At 41.7% G+C, this 26,486-nt stretch overlaps 1 protein-coding gene across 9 annotated transcripts; it reads left to right on the top strand.

Moving 5' to 3' along the window:
- Positions 1-108: 108 nt before the first annotated feature.
- Positions 109-25,996, top strand: ptpn6 (protein tyrosine phosphatase non-receptor type 6). Of its 9 annotated transcripts, none has more exons than XM_066712297.1 (18): positions 109-582; positions 3,569-3,642; positions 7,234-7,254; positions 11,031-11,153; positions 12,103-12,297; positions 17,417-17,609; positions 17,781-17,897; positions 18,110-18,217; positions 18,355-18,451; positions 18,596-18,675; positions 18,810-18,956; positions 19,254-19,385; positions 20,043-20,197; positions 20,643-20,710; positions 20,919-21,070; positions 21,208-21,278; positions 22,187-22,361; positions 25,632-25,996. In XM_066712297.1, the coding sequence occupies exons 3-17, from the start codon at positions 7,247-7,249 to the stop codon at positions 22,290-22,292; spliced, it is 1,752 nt and encodes a 583-aa protein (XP_066568394.1). In that variant the 5' UTR covers positions 109-582; positions 3,569-3,642; positions 7,234-7,246; the 3' UTR covers positions 22,293-22,361; positions 25,632-25,996. The 9 variants fall into 9 exon arrangements, with proteins under 9 accessions (XP_066568394.1, XP_066568392.1, XP_066568391.1 ...); XM_066712295.1 differs by having other exon boundaries at positions 3,569-3,646; XM_066712294.1 differs by having other exon boundaries at positions 3,569-3,707.
- The last annotated feature ends 490 nt before the right edge of the window (positions 25,997-26,486 follow it).

The following is a 26,486-nucleotide window of genomic DNA, read 5'->3' as shown; positions in this document are numbered from 1 at the left end:
CAAGGACAATGAGGTTCTAATTTGCATTGAGTGGCGTTGGAGATAAGTGGGGGAGGAGAATGTGAAGGAGCGATTAAGAGTCAGTCAGGCTGGGAAACAGACTGGTCTGTAATTGTCTGTAATTAGATAGAGGGATCAGGAGGTAATGAGAGTGGGAAAGGGTCTGACGTCAGCAGATATGTTATCAGAGCAAACATAAACGCGGAACAACGGGAAGGAGAGCATTGATTGGAGATAGTGGATCAAAGCAACGGAGAGAGGAGGTACAGGTAGTGGAAAAGACAAGCGTGTGGGAGAGACCGGCAGTGGAAAAGGGAGATAGGGACAGAGTGAATCTGGGAGAAAAGACTGCTTTTCTCCCCGTTTTCCAGCAACTGAGAGTTAATACCAGTGGAAAAGGGAGAGTGAGGAACGAAGGGACGGTTATTAGACTCAGAGAGAGGGAGCGCCAGAGAGGTGTTGATATAGACAGAGAGAAGAGTTTATATTACAAGGACACTGGGGGTTGATTCAGTGACTGATTGGACAACTACAAGGGGGGAGGGAGAGGAGTCCTGTTCTACTGTTTGCTATGGCTTGTGGGTAAGTTTGTAAACTTCAGTGATTCTTTTCCTTTTGTGTGTATGTATCTGCTGTATGAAACCATTTAGTAACTTACTGGTTATGTGTAATTTTAAGTCAGTCAGTCTTTGTATCATTATGATGATCCAATAATTTATAAAAAAATTTATTGAAGTCATCATTGTTTTTTGTGTTGTTCCCCAAGAGTCATTTGGTTATCATGGTCAGGAATTCAAATGAGTTGTCATGGAGATGCAAACAAAGTTCCAATGTATCTCTGTTCCTATTTGTAAGATAGAGAGGGAGAGGGGTTTAGTATTCTTCCAGTAGATGGCAGATTACTGTTACAAATTCTCCCCCCTCCTCCCTCTTTCCACCCCCAATCCCTCTACCCCTCCCCCCCTTCTTGCTCTCTTTTTTTATGTATTTCACAAATATGGGAACTATATCTATGTGGGGCGTTAAAGGTGAAAGCTGCAGACACCGCTCCCAGGTGTAGTGCACTGCCGGTGTTTGGAGACAGAGCTCCGACCCTTGTAAAGGCTGTGCCACACAAAATAAATTCCTAGCCCAGGTTTAGGGCACTGCCTAAACATCTCTTCTGCCCCAAGCGGGTTCTCATACAATTGGGTTCTCTTAAGTTGGTCCACGGTTGTCTGCCCACACTGCTTCCTCCTCCTCACTTTTCCCCTCAGGTACTCTGCAAAAGAGTACAACATGAATTACAGGTTTGACTGCCAACTCACCTGGCTGACCAGTGATCGGCAGGTATTTTTCCAGGCCAGCTGGCTCAGAGAACGTGAGCAGAGGGTGCAATTGAACCAGTGCATTTTTTTCTTAAATCAGCATCTCTACATGTATGGCAGCCATTCCATTCCAGTGTCTGTTGAATTCCAACACAGGCACAGCTCCTTCTACTGAATGAGCTACTGATTAGGTGATCACCTGATGCAAATCTTATTTAACAAGGAAAAGTATAAAAACCACTGCTGTGTCATCGCTATCCTCTTGCAATAGGACCAGCTGGATGACAAAAACAGTGCTAGTAGTACCTCAAAAGTAATTGGAATCAAAAAATAACTATTGACCATGCCAAAAGAGTTGAAAAGGAAAGTTTTGAGTGAGGAAAAGAAGGGTTCAGTTCTGGCTTTACTGGCAGAGGGATACAGTGAGCGTTGGGTTGCTTCCATCCTTAAAATTTCAAAGACGGCAGTTCATAAGAACAAGGTCAAGCAGCAGACATTGAAGTGCACAGTGAGGATGGTTCGAAACAGGCTCCTAGGGGCAGGACTGAAGTTATGCAAAGCTAGAAAAAATCCCTTCAACAATGAGAAGCAAAGAAGAGCCAGGCTGAGGTTTGCAAAAGACCATAAGAATTGCACTGTAGAGTACTGGAGTAAGGTCGTCATCTCTGATGATTACAATTTTCAGCTTTGCCCAACACCTGGTCGTATAATGGTTAGATGGAGACCTAGAGAGGCCTGCAAGACACAGTGTCTCGCACCCACTGTGAAATTTGGTGGAGGATCGGTGATGATTTGGAGGTGCTTCAGCAAGGCTGGAATCGGGCAGATTTGTAATTTTGAAGGATGCATGAATCGAGACACATACAAGGTTGTCCTGGAAGAAAACTTGCTTCCTTCTGCTCTGACAATGCTCCCCAACTCTGAGGATGTTTTTTTCCAGCAGGACAATGCTCCATGTCACACAGACAGGTCAATCAAGGTGTGAAGGAGGAATGCTCTAAATGACAATATTTTTATTTGGAATTTGGGAGAAATGTTGTCAGTAGTTTATAGAATAAAACAAAAATGTTCATTTTACCCAAACACATACCTATAAACAGTAAAACCATAGAAACTGATAATTTTGCAGTGGTCTCTTTATTTTTTACAGAGCTGTATATATAAAAATATATATCGGCACGTCTTGTTAACTATCGAAATAAATACTAGGAGTACAGACTTGGTGTCCCACTGCCGTCACTGTCTGACCCACCTTCTTTCCTTCAATCCATTCTCTCTCCCCCTCTCCCACCAGCTGCTCCCAATCCCTCCACCTTCCTCTTGCCCTCTATCTCTCCCTCTCCCTCTGCTTCTAATCAGTGTATCAGTCAGTCAGTGTATCAGTTGTATTAAATATAAAATGTCTGCGTTTGTTCCGTTTGGACTTTGGGAAGTACCTAATTTGGTTCCTGTTACTGCTGCTAATTTGCCTCTACCACCATGTATTGCTATACTGCAAATTTCAAAATAGATTTAAATGTCACCAGTCTCTACCCCTCCCCCACTCTCTTCCTCTATTAGGGGGAACAGTTAATTTCCTCTATAAAATAGTAGTGGCCAAAGATCCACCTGTCATCATATTTTCTCTCTCTCCCTAACTCCCCCTCCCACTCCGTCAACTCAATTAAATTCAAATTCAAGAAAATGACTGAGGTCCATCAGTGTTTGCTAAAGCACTGAAAGACAGGCCCAGTGGTGAACAATACACACAGTCATTATACACTGAGCACTTCAACAACCATTGACCAGCCATATTTACATAGATGGTATTCAGATATGAATTGTTGTGTACACAGCATACACAGATTCAGGGGCTCAGAGAGCTCTATCTGCCTCTGTGTGTATGCCAGGTGGTGCGCTGAGGTAGTGTGTGGCTATCTGTGTACCTGGGCTGCAGTGCTTGGCAGGTTGTGGGCAGAAGCAAGACCGTGTTGTCTGAGTGGGGCGGCGGTCTGGTCTCTCTGCAGGACTGAACCAAAGACCCATCACCATCACCCTCAAGGTTTTCCTGCTCTTCCATTGACCACACTGTCAATTCCTGACCTCCTCCCTCTCTCACTGCATGTGCTTCATTCCCAGACCCCACTTGATCTGTAAAAGGGGTGTTTTGGCCTGTGCAGCTTTCACATGTTGTCTGAAGTCTTCCTTTGGAATTTTCTCTCACAGGTTTTTTTTTTCCTCCCCCTATCTTTTTTTCCCTCTCCTCATCACTTCCCCACCAGTGTTTACTGAGCTCTCCACCACATTTCCCCTGGAGGAGACTACTTCCCACCACCTCCTTGGTTTGTGTCTGGATGTGGGTACGGCCCAGTCGTTTCGGCTCCTTCTTCGTGGTGTTTATGTGCTGCCCCCCACCCAAGGGTACTGTATTGCTGCGTTGAGGAGGGGGGCTCTGGTTTTATATTTTCACCAGGGATCGTCTGCTGATCTTTCCTTATTATTCAGCACTGGTTTGTTTGCTGTGTTGGTTGTTTTAGTTGCTGTAGTTGTAGCTGTTGTGTTGTTTGTTGTTGCCATTGATCTGTTCTTTTTCCACTTCTCAGGCAGGGATTTGTGTATAGTACACTGGGAATAATATGATTATTGATGATAGTAACTGGTGGGGCCTGTTATGAATGTTGTTGGCATGAGCAATATTTCAGGTTTTATTGGAACTTATTAAAATGCTTGGTTACTTCAGATCACCCTCTCTCTCTCTCTCTCTCTCTCTCTCTCTCTCTCTCTCTCTCTCTCTCTCCCCCTTTACCTCTTCCTCTCTCTCTCTCTGTCTCTCTCTCTCATTCATGTTCTTTGTTCTTTCTTTGAAACATGTTTTGTTTCTTCTTCTATTGTCCTTTATAATGATTATGTTGTTTCTATTACCTGTGACAAACAACATACTTCTATTTATTATTTGTATAATGTTCTATTGCTTTTGCTACTGCTGCTCCTGTGCTTGTGGTTGGCATTAAAACTTCATTTTCCTTGAGGCAGGCTCCTCCTCTCTGTATCCACTCTTCCCTGCCTCCTGACACTAAGGTTTCTGGGAGTTGAAGTCCATTTACTCAGGGCTTGTATTAACAGATCAATATATTACACAGAGACTGAGGTCAGCACCTCCCTCATTCTGTAAAGGCAGTAGTGGGGTACTGCAGCTCAGTGTCATCAGCACAATACAGGACATATTTCATACTACTATTTAGTACAGTGGTTTTAAAACTGGTCCTGGAGTACCCCTTGCCCTGCTGGTTTTTGTTCCAACCAAGGTCTTAATTACTTAATTTAACTGTATATTGCTTTGTTAGTTCAATTAAGGATTCAATTAAGCAATTAAGACCTTGGATGGAACAAAAACCAGCAGGGCAAGGGGTACACCAGGACCGGTTTGAAAACCACTGATATAGTATATATATAAACACTATGAAACCACAGACACACACACACATCTTTACATACAGACAATTGCAGAAATAGACACACACAATCACTGACACACACATGCACACAATCAGAGAGAGAGGGGGAAGGAGTGGCTTGGTCAAGCTCTATTGAGGAAGTTCCAACTCAGTTTGAACTTTTGTGTCTTTTTTATCAGAAGAGTAAAGTCATATTTAAGAAAAACACTGAAGGAGAGAAAGGGAAAGAGAAAGAAGGGGTCTTTTTCAGCAACAAATGAGAAAGTGTGAAGGAAGGTGAGCTTGAGGCAGAGGAACAGTGAGAGAGGGGGAGAGAGAGAGGGAGAGAGAGAGGGAGGGTTGGTGTGGTGGGATTCCAAGCGGACTGGAGTTTTCAAAGTACGTAAATATTAAATGTACTTATTTATTTAGTAGCATGAGCAAGTTTACAATTGTAGCATTACCAATATTATTATTATTGTGTAATCTATAATATGGTATAGTATAATGCAGTGTTATATATAATAATAATAATAATAATAATAATAATAATAATAATTGTTGTTGTGTAATGTAGTGCAATACAATGAAATGTAGTCTATTATTATTGTTAAATGTGTACTTTAGTTGTGCATGTTATTTCATTGAGCAGAAGTACCCCTTTATTGCCTGAATAGAGTTTGGGGGTGCTGTCTCTGTATAATTTTTGTTATTATTATTAGTGTATGTCCTTACCCATGGTGACTGAAACATTTTCAAAGCATTACAAAGTGCAGTAAATACAATCGGTACACAGTATAATAAGTAGGCATCCTAGTAGAAATGAGCTAACAAGTGAAGACAAAATACAGTTAAATCCCAGGTATTTCCTAAGGGGTGGGGTAAGCATGGGAAAAGTTACAGACAAATTATAGAAGTTCTAACAATACATAACTAATCAGGAGCATGAGGGAGCATAGTCTAATAAGAAAATGCATAAGGGCAAGAGTGCTGAGCCGCCCAGGAGATTAAGCTGCGGCATTAAAGAGACAGTCTAAACAGATTTGTCTTGGGTAATGGCTGGAAGGTGGTTAGGGACTGTGTAGTCCTTACACACTCTATAGGGAAAAGTCTCCTGCCCTGTTCACCTACAACAATCATATTAAATTGATTCTCTTGGTATCATTTGGACATTTTTCAGGGAGGGCAGGAGAGAGAGACAGAAAGAAAGAAAGAGAGAGAGTGAGAGAGAGAAGGAAAGAGATACAGAAAAGTAGAATCAGAGATACATAGACACTTTGTAACAGTTTGCAGTTGTAGGCCAAGAGAGAGACATTTTGTAACAGTTTTACAGAAAGAGACTAACTTTGATAATGAGTATTATTATTATGATCTAATATCACATATTATCACTGATATATATATATATATATATATATATATATATATATATATATATATATATATATGTATATATATATATATATGTATATGTATATATATTGAAGTTAAATTTTCGTGTTCCATCCTGATGGCTTAATTTTGTTAGTACTTGCAAGTAGTTACTTTCACTTCTCTCTCTCACTCTCTCGCGCTCTCTTTTGCTGAAGAAGCCGCAGAAAAGGAAGGAAGGGAGAGAGAGAGAGAGAGACAGAGAGAGAGAGAGAGAGAGAGAGAGACAGACATTTCAAGCATTTGAAGTAGGAAGACAGTGTCAGTCTCCAGGAAGACATACAGTAAGACACAAATATAATATTCTTGTTATAGATATTTATATTGTGAACGGAGTGGGACAGAGAGGGAGAGAGAGAGGTAGAGACATAGTGCAGAGGGATATAGAGAAAGAGAGAGAGAGGCGAGGAGAGAGATATGAGGGAAGTTCAGAGGGAGGAAGGGAGAGAGGTAGAGGTGAAGGGTCTGAGAGGGAGAGAGGAGGTTGGGAGAGGGTGAGAGGCAGGTAAAGTGGGAGAAAGGGTGTGAGGAATTGAGAGAGAAACAGGGAGGACAGATAGAAAGACATTGTAAGAGGGAAGGGGGAAGAGAGAAAGAGAAAGAGAAGTACAGAGTGAGGCAAGAAGCAGAGAGAGGATAGGGGGACAGAGAAAGCAGGGGAGAAAAAGCTGGGGTAAGAGACAGCAGGCGAGAGATGAGTACAGAGAGAGATGGTAGAAAGACACTGAGTGAGATATTGAAAGAGGATTAATATAAATAATAGTTATGAACAACATTCTGTTAAAAACAGAATACAGAATATTGTTCATAAATTACTGAGACTTAACATACCTTAGATATTCATTCAATTTTCTATAATTTATCAATTACTATAAATATTTAATGATCTCCTTCTCTGTTTCTGCCTCTCTCTCTTTGAATAATTCTGTAGGTTATTGTGTATTGATCTCTCTGTACACCTATATATGAAAACAGTACTGAATATTGAATTATAAAATTGAATTGTACTGTAATATATTGTGGATATTGACCTGTGTGTGTGTGTGTTTCTCTTGTTGTCTCTGTGCTATTCAAATGAACAGGAGAAGCTGAATAATGGTGCGGTGAGTACAGTCCCGTTGCTCATCACTGTGCTGAACAGTGTAATATGTTATTGTGCACTGTGTAATAATACATTATTCTGTTCTGTGCTTTGTAATTAACTGTCATGTGTAACAATTAACTGTGTTGCACTGTGCTATGTTATAATATAGTGTACTGTTATTTTATTGTGTGTTGTGCTGTTTTGTCTTTTATTTATTATAGTGTACAGAAGTGTGCTGTGTTACTTATAGTGTAGTGTATTTGATTGCAGTATAGTGTTCTGTATTGTAATGTACTGTAGGGAAATGTATTTTATTGCACTTTATGTACTAAAGTGTACTGGAATTGCTCTCTCTGCTGGATTAGTTATTACCTTATTACTTATTCACATATATCTGACGGCTACTGCACAACACAATCGCAAACAGTCACACTTGCACACATACAGACACACATTCACAACACAATCAGGCATATGCACACTCACATAATAAGGGTCTCTCTGTTTCTCCTGTGTTAGGCACAGACTGGATTTGCTTTGAGAGAGAACAGCTAATAAACTACACTTCCCATAATGCTCTGTACACTGTTTCCTATCTGCATCTATGGTGCTTTCAACCCAGAGGCATTTGCAGAGTTGTAGTTCCTTAAGCTCAATGTGGCCTAGAGTTGAGGCCCTAATTAAAGCCTTTTAGATCAAATAACTAATTCCATACTATTCTGTTGTAGTGTAGAACACTATTGTGGTATACTTTAGGGTAGTGTAATGTTGCGTATTGTGCTACACTGTGCTGTAGTATACTAGAGTGGTGTGTGTTGTACTGCGCTGTAGCATGCCATGTGATAATATAGTGTGCTGTACTGCACTGTAGTGTGCCATGTGATAATATAGTGTGCTGTACTACACTGTGCCGTGCTGTGTGATAATATCAATCAATCAATCCATTTTTATTTGTATAGCACCCTTCGCAGGGTAGCCACAGAGTGGTAAACATACAACAAAAGTACAGCAAAATAAAATAATACATAAATAATACAATAAAATAAATAAAAATTAACCTTTAACAGTTGAAATTATGTACAATAAAGTAAACAAACATCAAATAAATAAACCATTAGGCACAGAGAAGAGAAAATGAAAAACTCCTATGGACGGCATGTAGGAGAAAATAAATCTCTGGGGGTCCACGGCTTAAGGCCCAGGCCTAATGGTTGCCTCCCCTCCAGGCAGTGTAGTTATTACAGCAGCAAGGAGATCAGAGCGCTCTCGATCGGTGCTGCTGGCTGTGCTCTTCCCTATGGAGGGGCCCTCTCGCTGGCCATCGGGGGTGGAGGGGTTGGACCATCAACAGCTGTTGGGTGGTGATGGCTCATCAGACCTTGAGGTGCGGCTGCCTCTGGGGTGGGCTGTGCCTCGTCGGCCCCTCAGTGGGGGCTATTGCTGGAAGACAAAAAGACAGTTGTGCTCAGATACTGGTCATGCAATGCACGACATCTCCAAAAACAATTGTGCATTGCATGTCCATGGCACACCAGCAGCACTATGGGCTAGAAAAACAGAGACTAAACAAATGAGTCGTGGTGTGATTTAAAAGGCTAAGACAGAGGGGGCATCTCTGACATTGGCTGGAATATCATTCCACAGTTTCGAGGCCCTATAACGAAATGCTCTATCACCTGTGGTTTTCTTGTGTATTTTAGGGACCACTAAGTAACTGGCAATGTAGTGTGCTGTACTGTACGCAGTAATAGTCTACCTGAGTACATGATGGACTCTAGGGTTAATGAGATTTTGCCAGGAGGTAACAGGGTGCATGGAAGGATGCACGTCATGAACAGAGTGCATCGGGTTGCAAATGAATATCCATTTTCTGGTAGCCAGGATATACCAGACAGACAGAGAATGTGCAGACATTTTGTGGAGTAGTGGTTAAAGCTCTGGAGGGTTGTTTGTTCAATACAAAGTGGTGGACACTGCTGTTGTACCTTTGAGGTACTTACACAAGGGTACAACAGCCGTTGTGTAAAGCAAAACTTTAAATTGCTTCAGTAAAAACCCAGCTGTATAAACGGGTAATTGTGTGTAAAATTAATGTGATCTATTGTAACAATTGTAAGTCCCCCTGGATAAGGGCGTTTGCTAAGAAAATAAATAACAATAACATAGTCACAGAGTTCCCTCTTCTGAAATTAACATGCTAACGTTTCATTGTTCAATAGCTCAGTAATATGTGCAAGGACAAGGGCGTCTGCTAAGAAATAAATAAATAAATAATAATAATAATAATAATAATAATAATAATAATAATAATAATATTGCTCTTATATTCTGTAAGTCACCCTGGATAAGGGTGTCTACCAAGAAAGAAAGAATAATAATAATAATAATAATAATAATAATAATAATAATAATAAGATATACCATAATAATCATATGTGTTACTGCCCAATACACATTATGTGTAAGTAAGTATTATAACATAGTGTCCTAAAATTAGATTTAAAAAAATAATAATAATCTAAAATATCTTTAGAGACTGTCGGAGGAGAAATTATGCAAACAAATCTAGGGCCAGATTAAATCAAAACTTTGACCAACCCGCTAATAGAAAACTACAAAACTGTACTCAGTTGTGGCTTCATTTTTAGTAAGATGCCACTTCTAATCATAAATGTATGATATATATAAATAAATAAATACATACATTTTTCCCTTTTAAATGGATAAAACACCAGGAAAACATGCTTAATAAAGTTTTCTGAAGATCTGACATGTAAGTGAAATAGCCTCGGAAGTTACTTGAAAAAATAAATCCCTAAAATAAGCATGAAAGAAAATACCAAATAATATACTTGGATTTAGATTTTTTTCCTTTATTTTGTATTACAATTAATTATTTTTAACCAAGTGTCTAAAGAAACAAATGCATATATAAAATACATAACTGTATATACAAAGGAAATAACATTGTATGTGTTAAAACTCTACACAGAGGAAATTTGTACATATCCGTGTTAATTCTAAAAATAAAGCAGATAGGTGAAGTATGCACTTGGGGGTGGGGGTGAAGAGAAGGGGCAGTCCTGAGTATCAGACTGGGGTGACTACCACATTCAGCCACACCTTGGCTATGCTAGAAGAAGTACAGAAGAAGTCATGCAGACTTGGCTGGCTTAGGGTGCATGAGGTTATAAACATTTGAACAATGCTGTACCGTACTGTGCTGTGCTGTACTATAGTGTACTGCAGTGTGCACTGGTGTATACTGTAGTATAGTAGAGTGTTGTGTATCTAATTTTTCTGTGCTATGCTGCAGTGTAATGTTTTACCCTGTACTGTACTTTACTATATTGTTCTGCAATACACAGCACTTAACTGTAATACACTGTACTGTATTGTACTGTGTTGCACTGTATTACACTGTAGTGTACTACAGTCTATTATAATTGGGTATAGTGACTGCTGTACACAATTGCACTATACTGCACTGTTCCACTACCAGTGCTACTTCTACTCATAATAGATTGTCTGTGTGAATTGGTTAGTGTGCTATGCTAAAATGGTTTTCAATGTACTAAGTGCTCATGCATTTATACAGTGTCAGTCAGTATATCGGTGTATCATTTTGACTATTGTGTAAGTCAGTTTGTTCGTTAGTGTGCAAGCAATGTGTCAGTGTCCGAGTGACAGTGTGTTTTCACACAGTGTGTCAGTGTGTAATCAATGTGTCAGTGTGTTATACTGCGTTAAACAGTGTTTTCCTCCCTCTCTTCTCCCCTGCCCCTCTCTCTGTAGATGGTTCCACCGTGATCTCTCTGGTCTGGAGGCTGAGGCGCTGCTGAAGTCCAGAGGTGTCCATGGCAGCTTCCTGGCCCGGCCCAGCAAGAAGAACCAGGGAGACTTCTCCCTGTCTGTCCGGTACGAACCCCATTACACAATGCACTGTAGCATATTACAATATACTGCATTGTACTCTCTTACACTACACTATTACTCTGCACTGGACTGTATTATACTGTGCTGAACTGTAATAATACACTGTGCTGTATTGTATTATAATTTACATCACTGTGCATTATATAGTATTTCTAACTTTCATGTCTTGCTGATTTAGCCAAATGTATAACCCCCCCCACCCTGCATGGCTTTATGCTTCAAACACCAGAGACAACGCTAATGGTAAACACAATATCCATTAAAAACATGTTGATAAAAAATATGATGGCGTTGTAGTGTTAAGACCTTTGCTCCAGATAGTGGTGATCTGGAGAAGGCACGTAAGACGGGAGCTGTAGACGCAGCCCGCTGAGTCGTTTCTTTTGACCTTCATGGCGGTTAAGTGGTAGTTCTTTTTTCTGTGTGTTTTACTTGTGGGTTTACGTGCAAACCTTCATAGAAAAACTGATACATTGAAGAAAAAACAACAACAACGCTAAAATAGCCCCCACTGTGTTTTTTCTAGTGTAGCTATTCTTTGTGTGGGTGTTGTACGTAGCAAATTATTTCTGAATAAAACATGATTTCTGCTCAAATATTTTTAATTTCTAACTGACTTAAAAAAATCATGAACTTGAATCTAAAAATCAAAGTAAAACAAATCAGAAGCCCTAGTTATAATGCACTGTACCTATAATGTACTGTATGGTAATCCACTACTGTAAAATATTATAATACACTGTATTATTTTCTCTGTACTCCAATACTCTATTGTAAAACACACTGTATCATACTGTGTTGCATTTCTGTATGAATTATAAGACATTTCTGTATTATGTTATTATTATATAATTATTATCATAATACAATCCACTGCACCATACTGTGCCACTGCTCTGTATTGTACAATAATACACTGTCTGTGTGGCAGGGTGGGGGACTTGGTGACCCACATTCGGATCCAGAACACAGGAGATTACTATGACCTGTATGGTGGGGAGAAGTTCGCCACGCTGTCTGAGCTGGTGGAGTACTACACCTGTGAGCACGGTAGCCTGCAGGACCGCGACGGCACCCTGATCGAGCTGCGCTACCCTCTCAACTGCTCTGACCCCACCACCGAGCGGTCAGTGTCTGTGTGAGAATGTGTGTGAGTGTGTATGTGTTTGTGAGAGTGTGTCTGTCACACTTTCTGTCTCTCCCCCGTCTCTTTCTCAGATCAGTAACTCGCAATAACAGCTGCCAAAAAACATTCTCTCGTACTCCCTCCCCCTCTCTCTCCCTCCCCCTCTCTCTGTCACTGCTTCTGTTGCACTTCCATTACATGGGCTGATTGCTGCACCCTGACCAATACAAGTCCCACAATGCCAGTGGGGGACAGGGAGCCTGGGGTGGGGCCAGAGCAGAGTGGGGGACATTCCCTAACGATTGTGTTGCCAAAAGGTCATGGGAAATGTAGGATTAACACAGTCATTGACACTAAACCAAGCTGACTGTGATGCAAAAAGTGCTCTAGAATAGAGTAGTTATATTTATAGTTAAACAAAGGTCAGCCTTGCCATCTCTCTCTCTCTCTCTCTCTCTCTCTCACCCCTCACCCCTCACCCTCTAACCCCCCCTTCATGCGTTGTCTATCTTGCTCATTTGTTTTTTATGTGTGTTTTTTTTTACTTCCTTTTTTATGTTGCGGTTGGAAAAAATATTTCTTCATACTTCTCAAAATCCTGACCAGGTCCCTCCCTCCCTTCCTTTCTCTCTCTCTTTCTCTCTCTCAACTCAATTCAATTCAATTCAATAAAAAAAAAGCATTATTGGTAAAACTAATTTACATCAGTACTGCCAAAGCATTGGCATACAGGTTATGTCTCTCTCTCTTCCAATCACTCTACCCCCCCGCCCTGTATACTAAATTAGAAAACTGAAGGGGGGGGTGTAGTGTCATGTGTTGGAAAAACTCAGTCAGAGCGAAAGAGTGAGAGAGAGAAGGAGGGGGAAATAACACAGACACATTGACTGACTGATATAATGACTTATACACAATAGCTCATTAACACTGACTGACTGACTGGACACTACAGTACATTAACACTGACTGACTGGACACTACAGCACATTAACACTGACTGACTGACTGGACACTACAGCACATTAACACTGACTGACTGGACACTACAGCACATTAACACTGACTGACTGGACACTACAGTACATTAACACTGACTGACTGACTGGACACTACAGCACATTAACACTGACTGACTGACTGGACACTACAGCACATTAACACTGACTGACTGACTGGACACTACAGCACATTAACACTGACTGACTGACTGGACACTACAGCACATTAACACTGACTGACTGGACACTACAGCACATTAACACTGATTGACTGGAGAGAGAGACTTTCTACTGGTCTGTTTATGATATGTCATGAGATATTACTGTAACTATATGTATTATATAAGAGAGTGAAAGAGGGGAGAGGGAGGCAGAGAAGAGGGTATTAGTGAAAGAAAGACAGCAGAGATGGTAGAGACAGAGGACAAAGGGAGGGGGTCAAGAGAGGAGAAGTAGAGAGGAAAGGGGGAGGAAAGAGAACATTTTCTGTTTTTCTACTGTTCTTTTTATGATTGTTTCTGTAAGTATAAGGTTATATTTATTATATATACTTGTGTATATATACACAAATATGTATGTACATTTAAATGTATTTTCTATGTTTCTATGTTTAATTTATATCTCCTTTTGTAAAGCTTTGGCAATACATTATATATGCCAATAAAGCACCTTGAATTGAACTGAATTGAATCGTGATAAGGGGAGAGAGAGGGAGAAAGATAAAGGTGGAGGCAGGAGGGGTAAGAGTTATAAATAACAGTTTCTAGTCGTTTGTGTGTTTCTGTTGTCTGCAAAAGCTGAGACCAAATTTTCCAACCACAAAACAGGAAGTTCACAAACTGACGCACACTCAGATACTAACACACTCACACTGACAAACTCTCTCTAACATACACGTACAGTCACAGTGACACACTCTCTCACATACACACACTACAGTGGGGGAAACAAATATTTGATTCCCTGCTGATTTTGTACGTTTGTCCACTGACAAAGAAATGATCATTTTAATGGTAGGTGTATTTTAACAGTGAGAGACAGAATAACAACAAAAAAATCCAGAAAAACACATTTCAAAAAAGTTATAAATTGATTTGCATGTTAATGAGGGAAATAAGTATTTGACCCCTTCGACTTAGTACTTGGTGGCAAAACCCTTGTTGGCAATCACAGAGGTCAGACGTTTCTTGTAGTTGGCCACCAGGTTTGCACACATCTCAGGAGGGATTTTGTCCCACTCCTCTTTGCAGATCCTCTCCAAGTCATTAAGGTTTCGAGGCTGACGTTTGGCAACTCGAACCTTCAGCTCCCTCCACAGATTTTCTATGGGATTAAGGTCTGGAGACTGGCTAGGCCACTCCAGGACCTTAATGTGCTTCTTCTTGAGCCACTCCTTTGTTGCCTTGGCTGTGTGTTTTGGGTCATTGTCATGCTGGAATCCCCATCCACGACCCATTTTCAATGCCCTGGCTGAGGGAAGGAGGTTCTCACCCAAGATTTGACGGTACATGGCCCCGTCCATCGTCCCTCTGATGCGGTGCAGTTGTCCTGTCCCCTTAGCAGAAAAACACCCCCAAAGCATAATGTTTCCACCTCCATGATTGACGGTGGGGATGGTGTTCTTGGGGTCATTCCTCCTCCTCCAAACACGGTGAGTTGAGTTGATGCCAAAGAGCTCGATTTTGGTCTCATCTGACCACAACACTTTCACCCAGTTCTCCTCTGAATCATTCAGATGTTGGCAAACTTCAGACGGGCCTGTACATGTGCTTTCTTGAACAGGGGGACCTTGCGGGCGCTGCAGGATTTCAGTCCTTCACGGCGTAGTGTGTTACCAATTGTTTTCTTGGTGACTATGGTCCCAGCTGCCTTGAGATCATTAACAAGATCCTCCCGTGTAGTTCTGGGCTGATTCCTAAATGTTCTTCATGATCATTGAAACTCCACGAGGTGAGATCTTACATGGAGCCCCAGACCGAGGGAGACTGACAGGTATTTTGTATTTCTTCCATTTGCGACTAATCGCACCAACTGTTGTCACCTTCTCACCAAGCTGCTTGGCGATGGTCTTGTAGCCCATTCCAGCCTTGTGTAGGTCTACAATCTTGTCCCTGACATCCTTGGACAGCTCTTTGGTCTTGGCCATGGTGGAGAGTTTGGAATCTGATTGATTGATTGCTTCTGTGGACAGGTGTCTTTTATACAGGTAACGAGCTGAGATTAGGAGCACTCCCTTTAAGAGAGTGCTCCTAATCTCAGCTTCTTACCTGTATAAAAGACACCTGGGAGCCAGAAATCTTGCTGATCGATAGGGGATCAAATACTTATTTCCCTCATTAACATGCAAATCAATTTATAACTTTTTTGAAATGCGTTTTTCTGGATTTTTTTGTTGTTATTCTGTCTCTCACTGTTACCTACCATTAAAATTATAGACTGATCATTTCTTTGTCAGTGGGCAAACGTACAAAATCAGCAGGGGATCAAACACTTTTTTCCCTCACTGTATATATACACGCTGTACATATCTATCTATACATACATACATACATACAGATACACTATATATACTATTATTTATCTATCTATATATTTCTATCTATCTATATATACACACATACAGACACTGTCATTCTATTTATATATAGGCACACACACTATTTCTGTGCTCATACACCACACAATTATGTATACACAGTAACAATATACAGACAAACAAGTACAATACTAACACACATACACCCACACAATGCGTGTAGTCTCACTGTATATAACAACACACAATGGACATATACATACAAACACAAATTGTACAGACATACTATATACACAAACACATGGCAGTGTGGGGGAAAAATATAGAAATCCTGTCCTGCCTTTGATTTTTGTGTGCTGTTACTCCTATCTTGGTTATCAGCAGTTCACATTCCTTTCTTGCAACGTATTATCTGAAAATTACCTTCCAATGCAACTGGCAACTTAGAGGTTAATGATTATTATTCATGAGTAATGATTATAATATTGATGAGATGGGAAGGCTTAGTTTAGAATGCCAATTAAATCATCACTATAGTTATTAGAAATGACCAATCAGACACTGTTTGGCCCCTTGAGGGTATGTCCCAGAAGTGATATATAGGCTTTGTTCTATCTTCAAATGTTTGGGGAACAGTGTCATGCTAACTTAAAATATTCTGAGTTCTGTGTTCCGCTGTTTCTCCTGTGCACGTAATACATTCTGATTAGAATTGCCAACTCCAAAACTTTCTTCCACCACAGTACGTACCCAAACACACACTAAATACATACCCACAAAACACACCACACACACTCATACACACTGTATACACACTGAAGAACTAAATGTAAAATTTCTATAACTAAATTTAATATTTCTAGATTGAAGAATTAAATTTAATATTTCTAGATACATTTCACATTCCTAGAGTTTTAAAGCTGACTCTGTTTCTCTGTTACTCTTTGGACCTGGTTAAAGCTGACACAGCCTCCCTCAAACAGTATAGATTCTTTCTCTCATTTTCAAATATATCTATCTTATCTCTAAGGCTCTGTATTCTGTTGTTTCACTACATCTTGTTGTTTAACAAACTTGCTGTGTTGGCATCCTTGATCAAAAGGTTATTCATTCATAAAGTCTATGTAGTAAGTAATTTAAATGTCTCTTGTTAATTAGTTATAAATTGCTTAGTACGCTTATTTGCACCAATCAAGAAGAAAAGAATGGTCTTCTCTGTCTTGCACACAACCCATAAAATACCAAATCTAACTTAGAATTGTTGAGACCTTCTGCCACACACTGAGTCTCTTGCTATTTTCTGCAACTCTTCAACACAATCACACTCTATACACCATATGCCTACATAATGTACATACACGCTATATAGACATATTATATACACAGTGACTCACAGACACACACAGTATACAAACACTGAATATGCACCCACAACATACACACACACTTACAGAATGACACGGTGCTAAAATATATACTGGAGAACACACAACACAAAGTTGTCCAGGCGGTCAGTCAGAGCTGTATTTAGCCAATCCCTCTCCCTTCCCCTCTGTCTGTTTTGACCCCCTCTCTCTCTCTGTAGGTGGTACCATGGCCACCTGTCCGGCCCCAGTGCAGAGAAGCTCCTGTGGGAGAGGGGGGAGCCCGGCACATTCCTGGTCCGGGAGTCCCTGTCCAAGCCTGGCGATTTCGTTCTCTCCATCCTGACTAATGAGTTCAGGGAGGTGGGGGGGGAGCAAAGGGGCCGCGTGTCCCACGTCAAGATAATGTGCAAGGTGAGAGAGGGGCAGGGAGAGAGAAAGGGACAGGAGGGGGGACTGATTGGGCGCCGGATCAGGGAGGGGAGGAGGGAGGCAGAGGGGATGGAGAGGGAGGGGGAGAGACTGAAAATACAAGAGAATACTGAAATCACTGACCCCTCCCCTCTTCCCCCTCTTGCGTGCCAGAATGACCTTTACACGCTGGGCGGGGCCGAGGAATTCGATTCACTGACGGACCTGGTGGAGCACTTCAAACGCAAGGGCATCGAGGAGGTGTCTGGAGCACTTGTGCAGCTCAAACAGGTGACCACAGTGATGGCAATATACAATGGAGGATATTGAAGACAGAGAGGCAGGGGAAGGGGAAAGGCGTTCACCTCAGAGCCCTGTGGCCAAACAGGGGAATTGCAGTGACTGTGCTAGAGATCCGGGCAGAGAGGCCCCCTGTGTGCTGGCCAAACAGGAGTACGGCACATCCTGGATAATTATCAATAATAATTCTCTCCCTCTGTCAGCCCTATTACTCGACCCGTGTGAACGCTGCGGACATTGACAGCCGGGTTCAGGTCCTGCAGACAGAGAGAGATGATACCAACAAGGCAGGATTCTGGGAGGAGTTTGACGTAAGACTGACACTCACATACAAACACACACATCCACAGACACACAAATACAACATTAAAATCTATTAGAAATAAATAATAATTATAATAGTAATAATGATCTCTCTCCATCACCCCCCCTCCTTTATCATTCTCAGGCTTTGCAGAAACAGGAGGCTAAACTGAAGAAGAGTAGAGAAGAAGGGATGAGGCCAGAGAACAAGAGCAAGAACAGATACAAGAATATCCTACCCTGTGAGCATCACTCAATCAGAAACCAATACTCAACCAGCATCATCATATTGCTAGTCATTATCTTCAAAAGTCACTGAGTCAGTGTTAATGTGCTGTTTTAACCCTCTCCCTCTCTCTCCCACACCATCTATGTCTCTCTCTCAGTTGATGAGACCAGGGTAGTGTTACAGTCGGCCCAGGCAGGAGTTGTCGGCTCAGACTACATCAATGCCAACTACGTCACGGTGAGTGACAGGTGTCATTCATCCACAGTCTTGAAGTCACTCACACTGTCAGTCAGTCAGTGAAATTATATTGTAATCTCTCTCTCCTACTCTCTCCCCGCCCCCTCATCCTCTCTCTCTCTCTCTCTCTGTAGAACATGCTGAGGGAGACTGGTGATCAGAAGGTGTACATTGCCACACAGGGCTGCCTGCTGTCCACTGTTAACGATTTCTGGCAGATGGTGTGGCAGGAGAACTCCCGGGTTATTGTCATGACGACCCGTGAGGTGGAGAAAGGCAGGGTGAGTGGCAGCTGGCAGTGTGTCAGAGGGATAGCCCCTCCCCCTCCTTCATGCCCCTCCCCTATACATAGAGTCACAGAGACATGTAGACACACACAGACTTACACACAGTCACATGGAGAGACAGATACACAGAGTCATGTAGAGAAACATGGAGACAAATAGACACACATAGTCACATAGAGAATTAGACAGACATATAGATGGACGCACATGGAGATATTAAGACACACGGACACACAGTCACATATCCATGTCTTTCTCTCTCTCTCTCTCCCTCCCTCTTTCTCTCTGCAGAATAAGTGTGTGCCGTACTGGCCAGAACCGGAGGGAGAAAAGGAATTTGGGCGGTTCTTAGTGCGCAATGTGAGTGAGAGGGACGCCACAGACTACAAGATCAGAATCCTGGAGCTCAGCACCCTGGACACGGTGTGTGAGAGAGTGTGTGTGTGTGCCTTTGTCTGTTTGTGCATGTGTGTCCCTGTTTCTTGGTCAGACAGTCAGTGTTAATGTGCTGTAGTGTCCAATCAGTCAGTCAGTGTTAATGTGCTGTAGTGTCCAGTCAGTCAGTCAGTGTTAATGTGCTGTAGTGTCCAGTCAGTCAGTCAGTGTTAATGTGCTGTAGTGTCCAGTCAGTCAGTCAGTGTTAATGTGCTGTAGTGTCCAGTCAGTCAGTCAGTGTTAATGTGCTGTAGTGTCCAGTCAGTCAGTCAGTGTTAATGTGCTGTAGTGTCCAGTCAGTCAGTCAGTGTTAATGTGCTGTAGTGTCCAGTCAGTCAGTCAGTGTTAATGTGCTGTAGTGTTCAGTCAGTCAGTCAGTGTTAATGTGCTGTAGTGTCCAGTCAGTCAGTCAGTGTTAATGTGCTGTAGTGTCCAGTCAGTCAGTGTTAATGTGCTGTAGTGTTCAGTCAGTCAGTCAGTGTTAATGTACTGTAGTGTCCAGTCAGTCAGTGTTAATGTGCTGTAGTGTCCAGTCAGTCAGTGTTAATGTGCTGTAGTGTCCAGTCTGTCAGTGTTAATGTACTGTAGTGTTCAGTCAGTCAGTGTGTGTATACTGTGTTAACCCCACACATTTCTCTCTCTCAGTCCGAGCAGAGCAGGGAGATCTGGCACTACCAGTACTTGAGCTGGCCGGACCATGGTGTGCCCAGTGAGCCGGGTGGCGTCCTGAGCTTCCTGACTCAGGTCAACAATAAGCAGATGGAGCTCCTAGGAGCTGGACCCATGATTGTGCACTGCAGGTACTGACTGGAGGACACAGACACCATCTGACAGAGAAAGGGAGAAAGAGGGAGAGAGAGCAAAATAAAGATGGAGGCGGAAAGGCAGATCTGTGGAAGGAGAGGGGAAGAGTTGGAGTAGTAGAGAGTGAGGGAGAGACAGTAAACAGAGAGAAGATAAGAAGTAGAGAGGGGTAGAGGCACTGGGAGAGAGGCAGAGGAAAGAGAGAAGGAGACACATCTACAGAGAGAAAGAGACAGATGGAGACACTGAGACACAGAAAGAGAGACACGCAGACATAGAGAGATTCACAGAGACAGACAGTGTCTGTGTGTGCATGTCTATGTGTGTTTGTGTCTGTCTATCTGTGTGTTTGTGTATGTGTCTGTTGGCAGTACTGTTGACTCTGAGTTCATCCAATATGTGTGTCTGTCTGTCTGTCTGTCTGTCTGTCTGTCCCCACAGTGCTGGAATAGGCCGGACTGGCACCATTGTGGTGATTGACATGCTGGTAGAGACCATCGACACTAAAGGTAAATCCTCTGGATGCCAGCCACTGACAGGATTCCGTGGTTGATACAGTATTGAGTGCATTGCAATTCTGAATGTATTCATGTGTGTGTAAGTCAGTGTTAAAGTAATAGAAATAGCCAGTTAGCATTACTGTACTACTATACTCTTATCCTCTCTCTCTCTCTCTCTCTCTCTCTCTCTCTCTCTCTCTCTCTCTCTCTCTTTCAGGCCTGGACTGTGACATTGACATCCAGAAGTGTATTCAGATGGTGCGGGAGCAGCGGTCAGGCATGGTGCAGACAGAGGCCCAGTACAAGTTCATCTACCTGGCTGTCTCCCAGTACATAGAGACCACCAAGTGGAAGTTGGAGGCCTCTGGGGTAAGAGGGCGAGGGGGAGGGTGAAAAGCATATATATACCCAGTCACAGTCACATTGACACACACACACACACACACACTCAAACTCTCTCAGACACAGACAGTCGTTAAGTTTAACAAGTGTTCTTCGTTCCCTAGGCATCCGAGACAGAATACGGCAACCTCTCCTTCCAGAACAAGCACCCCAAAGCCAGCCGAAAGACCTCCAAGTAAGAAAACTGCATTACCTTTGAATCAGTGCTCTCTTCTGCTAAAACTAACACCTGGACCTAAGGAATGCTGGGACATTGTCATTTTTATAACCTAATTATGCTGCACCATTGGTAACATGCATTACCATAAGAGAGAGAAAGAAAGAGAGAGGGGGGGAGAGGGGTCAGTGTGATCTATGGACTGACACTCCACTGATTGCTATGTGTGTTTGGGATGTTGGAATTTCCCATGTTTAGATAGAGGAGCAATCAGACATCAGATATATAGTGCCACCCTGTGTTCAGACCTAGAACTGCACCCAAGTGATTGGCACAGTGTCATTAACTCTCTCTGGTCAGACTAGACTGCTTTCTCATTGGGATCTTGTCAGCAGTTTGTGTGTCTGTGAAACACACACATTCAGCCTAGACAGACGACTTGGCACATCACAGCTGAGTGGACTGAGAGAGAGAGAGAGAGAGAGAGAGAGAGAGAGAGAGAGAGAGAGAGAGAGAGAGAGAGAGAGAGAGAGAGATTTTGTTCATCCCCTCTTACCTAAACTGCTCCAGCTGCTTCTAATAATAATTAATTAAAAATATGTTACTACTAATATAATATTAATAATAATAGGGATGCTGAAATTGGAGATGGAGTGAGTGAGAGATGGAGTAGAGGAAGAGGGGGATAGAGAAAAAGGAAGATGGGCTAGAGACAGTTAGAGAGAGGTGGAAGAGGATAGAGATACAGAGGGAAGGGAGATAAAGAGTGAGATAGAGGAGAGAGGGGAGAGGAAGAGGGTAGAGAGACGGGAGATTTAGAGCAATGAGTGAGAGGACAGAGGGAACAGAGACAGAGAGATGGGGAGAAGGAGTGAGAGAGAGAGATGGAGAGGAAGAGAGGATGACTGAGGTGTGTGTCCTTGCAGGAATGCAAAGGAGGAGGTCTATGAGAACCTGGGTGGGAAGAGCAAGAAGGACGTGAAGAAGCAGCGATCGGAGGAGAAGAAGAGTGGCTCCGTGCGCAAGAGATAGAGGAGCAAGTGGGGAGGAGAGAGAGAGAGAGAGAGAGAGAGAGAGAGGCAGGGAGGGAGAGAGAGAGAGGTAAGACACTGGAATACCACAAGAGTAACTACTGTATTTTGCTGTGGTGTAGTTGCATTCCACTTCCATTAAAAAAAAAAAAAAAACTTGTACAAAAATGCAATATTGCTACCTGACCATGTGACCAAAACATGAAAGACAACTGGTTTCTGTTGTCGACCGCAGTTCCTATTAATATCAGTTGGTGAAAAATGACTCTTGAATGTAGTCAAATATTCAACAGACTAGGAGCAACTTATGCAAGGAAGACAAATGTTGAAATCCCATTGACTTGCGTCAGCCATGCTTTTTATTTGTTCAAACTTACTTTGTAATAAAACGCCCTACCAGTGTCAGTCATGTGAGAGAAATTACAGGAGTGAGGGACATGAATTAAGCTCAAATGTTTAATTATATGCATTTAAATTGTTTGTTTGTTAGCCTTCTGTGCTACACAAAAGCCTTTTATACACTAAACAGATTGCATTTGCTGTTTCCTATTAATATTCAGTTACAATATGACAGTTGAAAGCTGTCTTTAGGAAACTATAAACTGTTATAATTTTACAATTCTAGGGGAATGTGAAAAATAAATAAATAGTATGGCCACATTTGCATACTGGCGGAAGTTATTTGATAGTCAAAGTTTTTAGGATATAAGTGGTCTAATCAAATAATAGACACAAATAATAACATCAACCTGCAGAGCAAAGGGCCTTGACTTTGCATGGTTCAAAGTTGAAAAACTGTGTGAGCAATTCATTTAGAAAGTGCTTAATAATAAAAGAAATGCAAAACAGTTTGGCCATCATCTAGGAACTCAGATTCAGCTTCTCTTTAGAGCTGCAATTCTGTCTTTTATATACAGTGTTACATCAAACAAGCTGAGGCTGACATTCTCAACCTTTCAGCAGCAAAGAAAAGTTTCAAAATCTTTAAAACATTCAAATTATTAAAATGAACTAACTACGGATTAAATATAAATTTTAAAGGGCAACGTTAGCTATTCAAAATGTGTCAATCCTGATATGACATGTTCTCGGGATCTCCAAGGTCTGACCATACAGCTGGTCTCGCAAACACCAATCCATTCTCAGTGGGTGCTCCACATGCAGCCCACATCCCTGCAACATGTTTCAGTGCCTGAGGTGCGGCTGGCAGCAACAGAGTCTGAAGGTTCCTCCCTCTCTGTCCTCGCATTTCAATCCCTGCTGAAGTGGTGACAGGGTTGACAGGCCATGCTAGGGCAATATCCTCATGCAAATTGGAAGCATCTCTGATAATAAAGCATAGGGGCAGATTAAAAAGCCACAGCCGAAGTCCAGGAAATATAAGAGGAGTTTTACAGTAAGATTATTACATAAGCTTCTGGTGAGAGAAGTAAGAATCCGCACCAGGGTAGTCATCATACTTTCTGACTCCTCTCTGAAGTTCATATGACAGACATACATATTTATGCTCTAAAGCAGTGGTGAGCAACCTACATTTATCATTGGGCCGCATGTTTGGGTTTCAAATAACTGCCTGGGCTGCAAAAACCCTTTTAACCACTACAAGCCATAAATGTTACATTTTCATTTAAAAATAGCAATATAATGCAATAAATACATATCAACAATGTATTAAGAGAGTAACACATTGATACAAAATAAGCAACTGTCATAAATATATTACTTTATTATTTTATTTTTAAATTTTTTTGGGGAGTGGATGCGCTTTGGATGCAGATTGTTTTATGGCATAAAAAGAAATTGTCCTCTATATTGGCTTGTCCAGAGAACAAAAGTTAATTCTATAGCTGTTGCACATGCGTCCAGTGCTGTATTTTTCTGACCTATGCTTTCCTTACGTGCAGAGCTTCCTATGCATAATCTATAGCCTTACAAATTGTAGGAAACAGCATCTTGGAAACAATGTCCCCTTCTGTTCCTTGGCTGAATAAGACAATCTGAACGAGGGAGACCTTTGAATAGACCATAAGCCTCTCAGATTGGTTGTTTTGATGAGTAAGGTCATAAGGTGAACATAATACTGAAGGAACCTCACCTGTTTACCTGAGTTCATTCCATCTTTAGTAAATCGCCCTGGACAAGGACATCTGCTAATAAATAAATAATAATAATCTAGGAATGTGAAATGGTTAAACTGCAGGCTGGGAGGAGACACAGGCTCACATGGTGAAAGCGTTCTCCAAGCTAGCGAAATATACTGGACCCCAGGGATCTCACAAATTCCAGTACAGTCTGTCAGGTCAAGGCAAAATCGAACTGGAACCAGAAACTCTGGAAGGGGTCTGACAAAGGGAATTGGGAGGGAAAGAGTAGAATTGGGTTCTGGGTTGAACTTCTGCAATGTGTTAACATTCAAGATGTCAAGATGTGCTTTTATGAAACAGCTTTTATGTACTGTAAGATACTGTCAGTTTTGTCAGTTCAGCCTGAGACAGGTAATGTTCTATGTAGTCAGTATTTCTTGTTACTTCAGTTCATATTACATACAACACACTATAACACACAGAAACACAATATACACTAGAAACCAATGATTTATAACACACACTATATACACACACTTTACACACATAATATTGATGACATGATGTCTTTGTGTCAGACTTGACTCCACAGAGAGCCAGTGTGGTATAGAAGTCAGGTGCAGGAAGAGACTTGGTCAGAACAGGCTTGGGTCGAGAACAGGCAAACGGTGCAATGAAGGCAAGAGACGTGGTCAGGGTCACAAAACAGAAGGTCAGTCGATAGAGCATACAAGACAGTAAAGGGAAATCAAACAGGAGATCAGGAACCAGGAATATAACTTAGAGATGCAGTGTAGAAACTAACAAGACTTAGCATTGAATCTAAGTAACCGGGGGTTTAAATACAGAGCAGAGGGAAGCAGCAGACAGGGATGTGTGGTGATTGTCAAATGGGAGCAGAGAGTAGATGATGCATGTGCACATGGTGATAAGGAATGTTAATTGGATATTGGTCTTGGAGCTGGGGAAGGTGAAAGACAGGATTAGTATTCTGGAGATGATGACCTCTGGAGGCGAACTGGGGAAGTGTGGAGTGAAGGGGAAGTATGGAGAGCAGATGTAACACTTTGTTATGTTGTATGTTTGAATGTCTGTTTTTTAAACATTTTAATGTATTTGTTAATGTAATTATTATTATATACATGGATATTATTTTGTTCCAAATGAATTTCCTTTTTAGGGATATTAACGATGATTTGATTGATTTTTTATTAATAATAATGATCATAATAATAATCAATCTTTTTTTTTTGAAGGAGGGATGACGATGGCAGACACAAGGAAAATTAAAAATGGAAGAATGTATTTTATGAGAAGAGACAGCTGCCCCATATCCCCTTAAAAGCCTGTGAAAGCCTGTACCCTCCTTCTGCCCTCCCTCCCCACCTTTCTCTCTCTCTCTCCCTGTTATTTAATGAACAGCTAAACTTTTTTGATATATATATTTTTTAATACATTTGGACTGGGTAAAGAGTAGCTTATTGATCTGCTTTCCAGCTTCCACAAGAAAAACTAATAATAATAATAATAATAATAATAATATGAACATTGTTCTGCTTGGCTATTATCGCGGCTTTGTGTGTGCTGACACTGTCTTTTGAATAAAACAGTGTTGAGTGACTCTGGTCTCTGTGTCATTGTGTGTGTATGTTTGTGTGGGGGAGTGGTTTGGCAACAGGGACACTGTGACACTGTCCGGCAGCACTAAACTCTATTACACTGGGCCAGACTGGATTGGACTACCTTTAAATGGACAGAACTGGACAGGTCAGCATGGATGTGTACTGAACTGCACTGTATTAAACTGGACTGAACTGAATCACTGGAACAAATAAAGATGATTATTTATTGGATTGACACCTTAATGGTATTACAACCCAATTGTCAGATGGAGAAAGTACCCAACCACCACCCCACTGACCCCATCTACACCCTGCATAGTATACTGGGCAGGCATGTCCATGGACCAGGTGGGGAAAAGTGCTTGCCTGCTTCACTCACACACCCACACAGCCCTGCAGAGCCACACAGCGCCCCCAGCACCCTGGCACAGTGCCTCACACAGTGAGCTCCAACATCAACCCTGTCGCCCCCAAAAACTGAGAACCGCC

This window comes from Amia ocellicauda, chromosome 1, assembly GCF_036373705.1.
Source record: "Amia ocellicauda isolate fAmiCal2 chromosome 1, fAmiCal2.hap1, whole genome shotgun sequence".
Lineage (NCBI taxonomy): Eukaryota > Metazoa > Chordata > Actinopteri > Amiiformes > Amiidae > Amia > Amia ocellicauda.
Note: the sequence above shows the minus strand (reverse complement) of the source record. Positions and strands in the feature narration are given on the sequence as shown.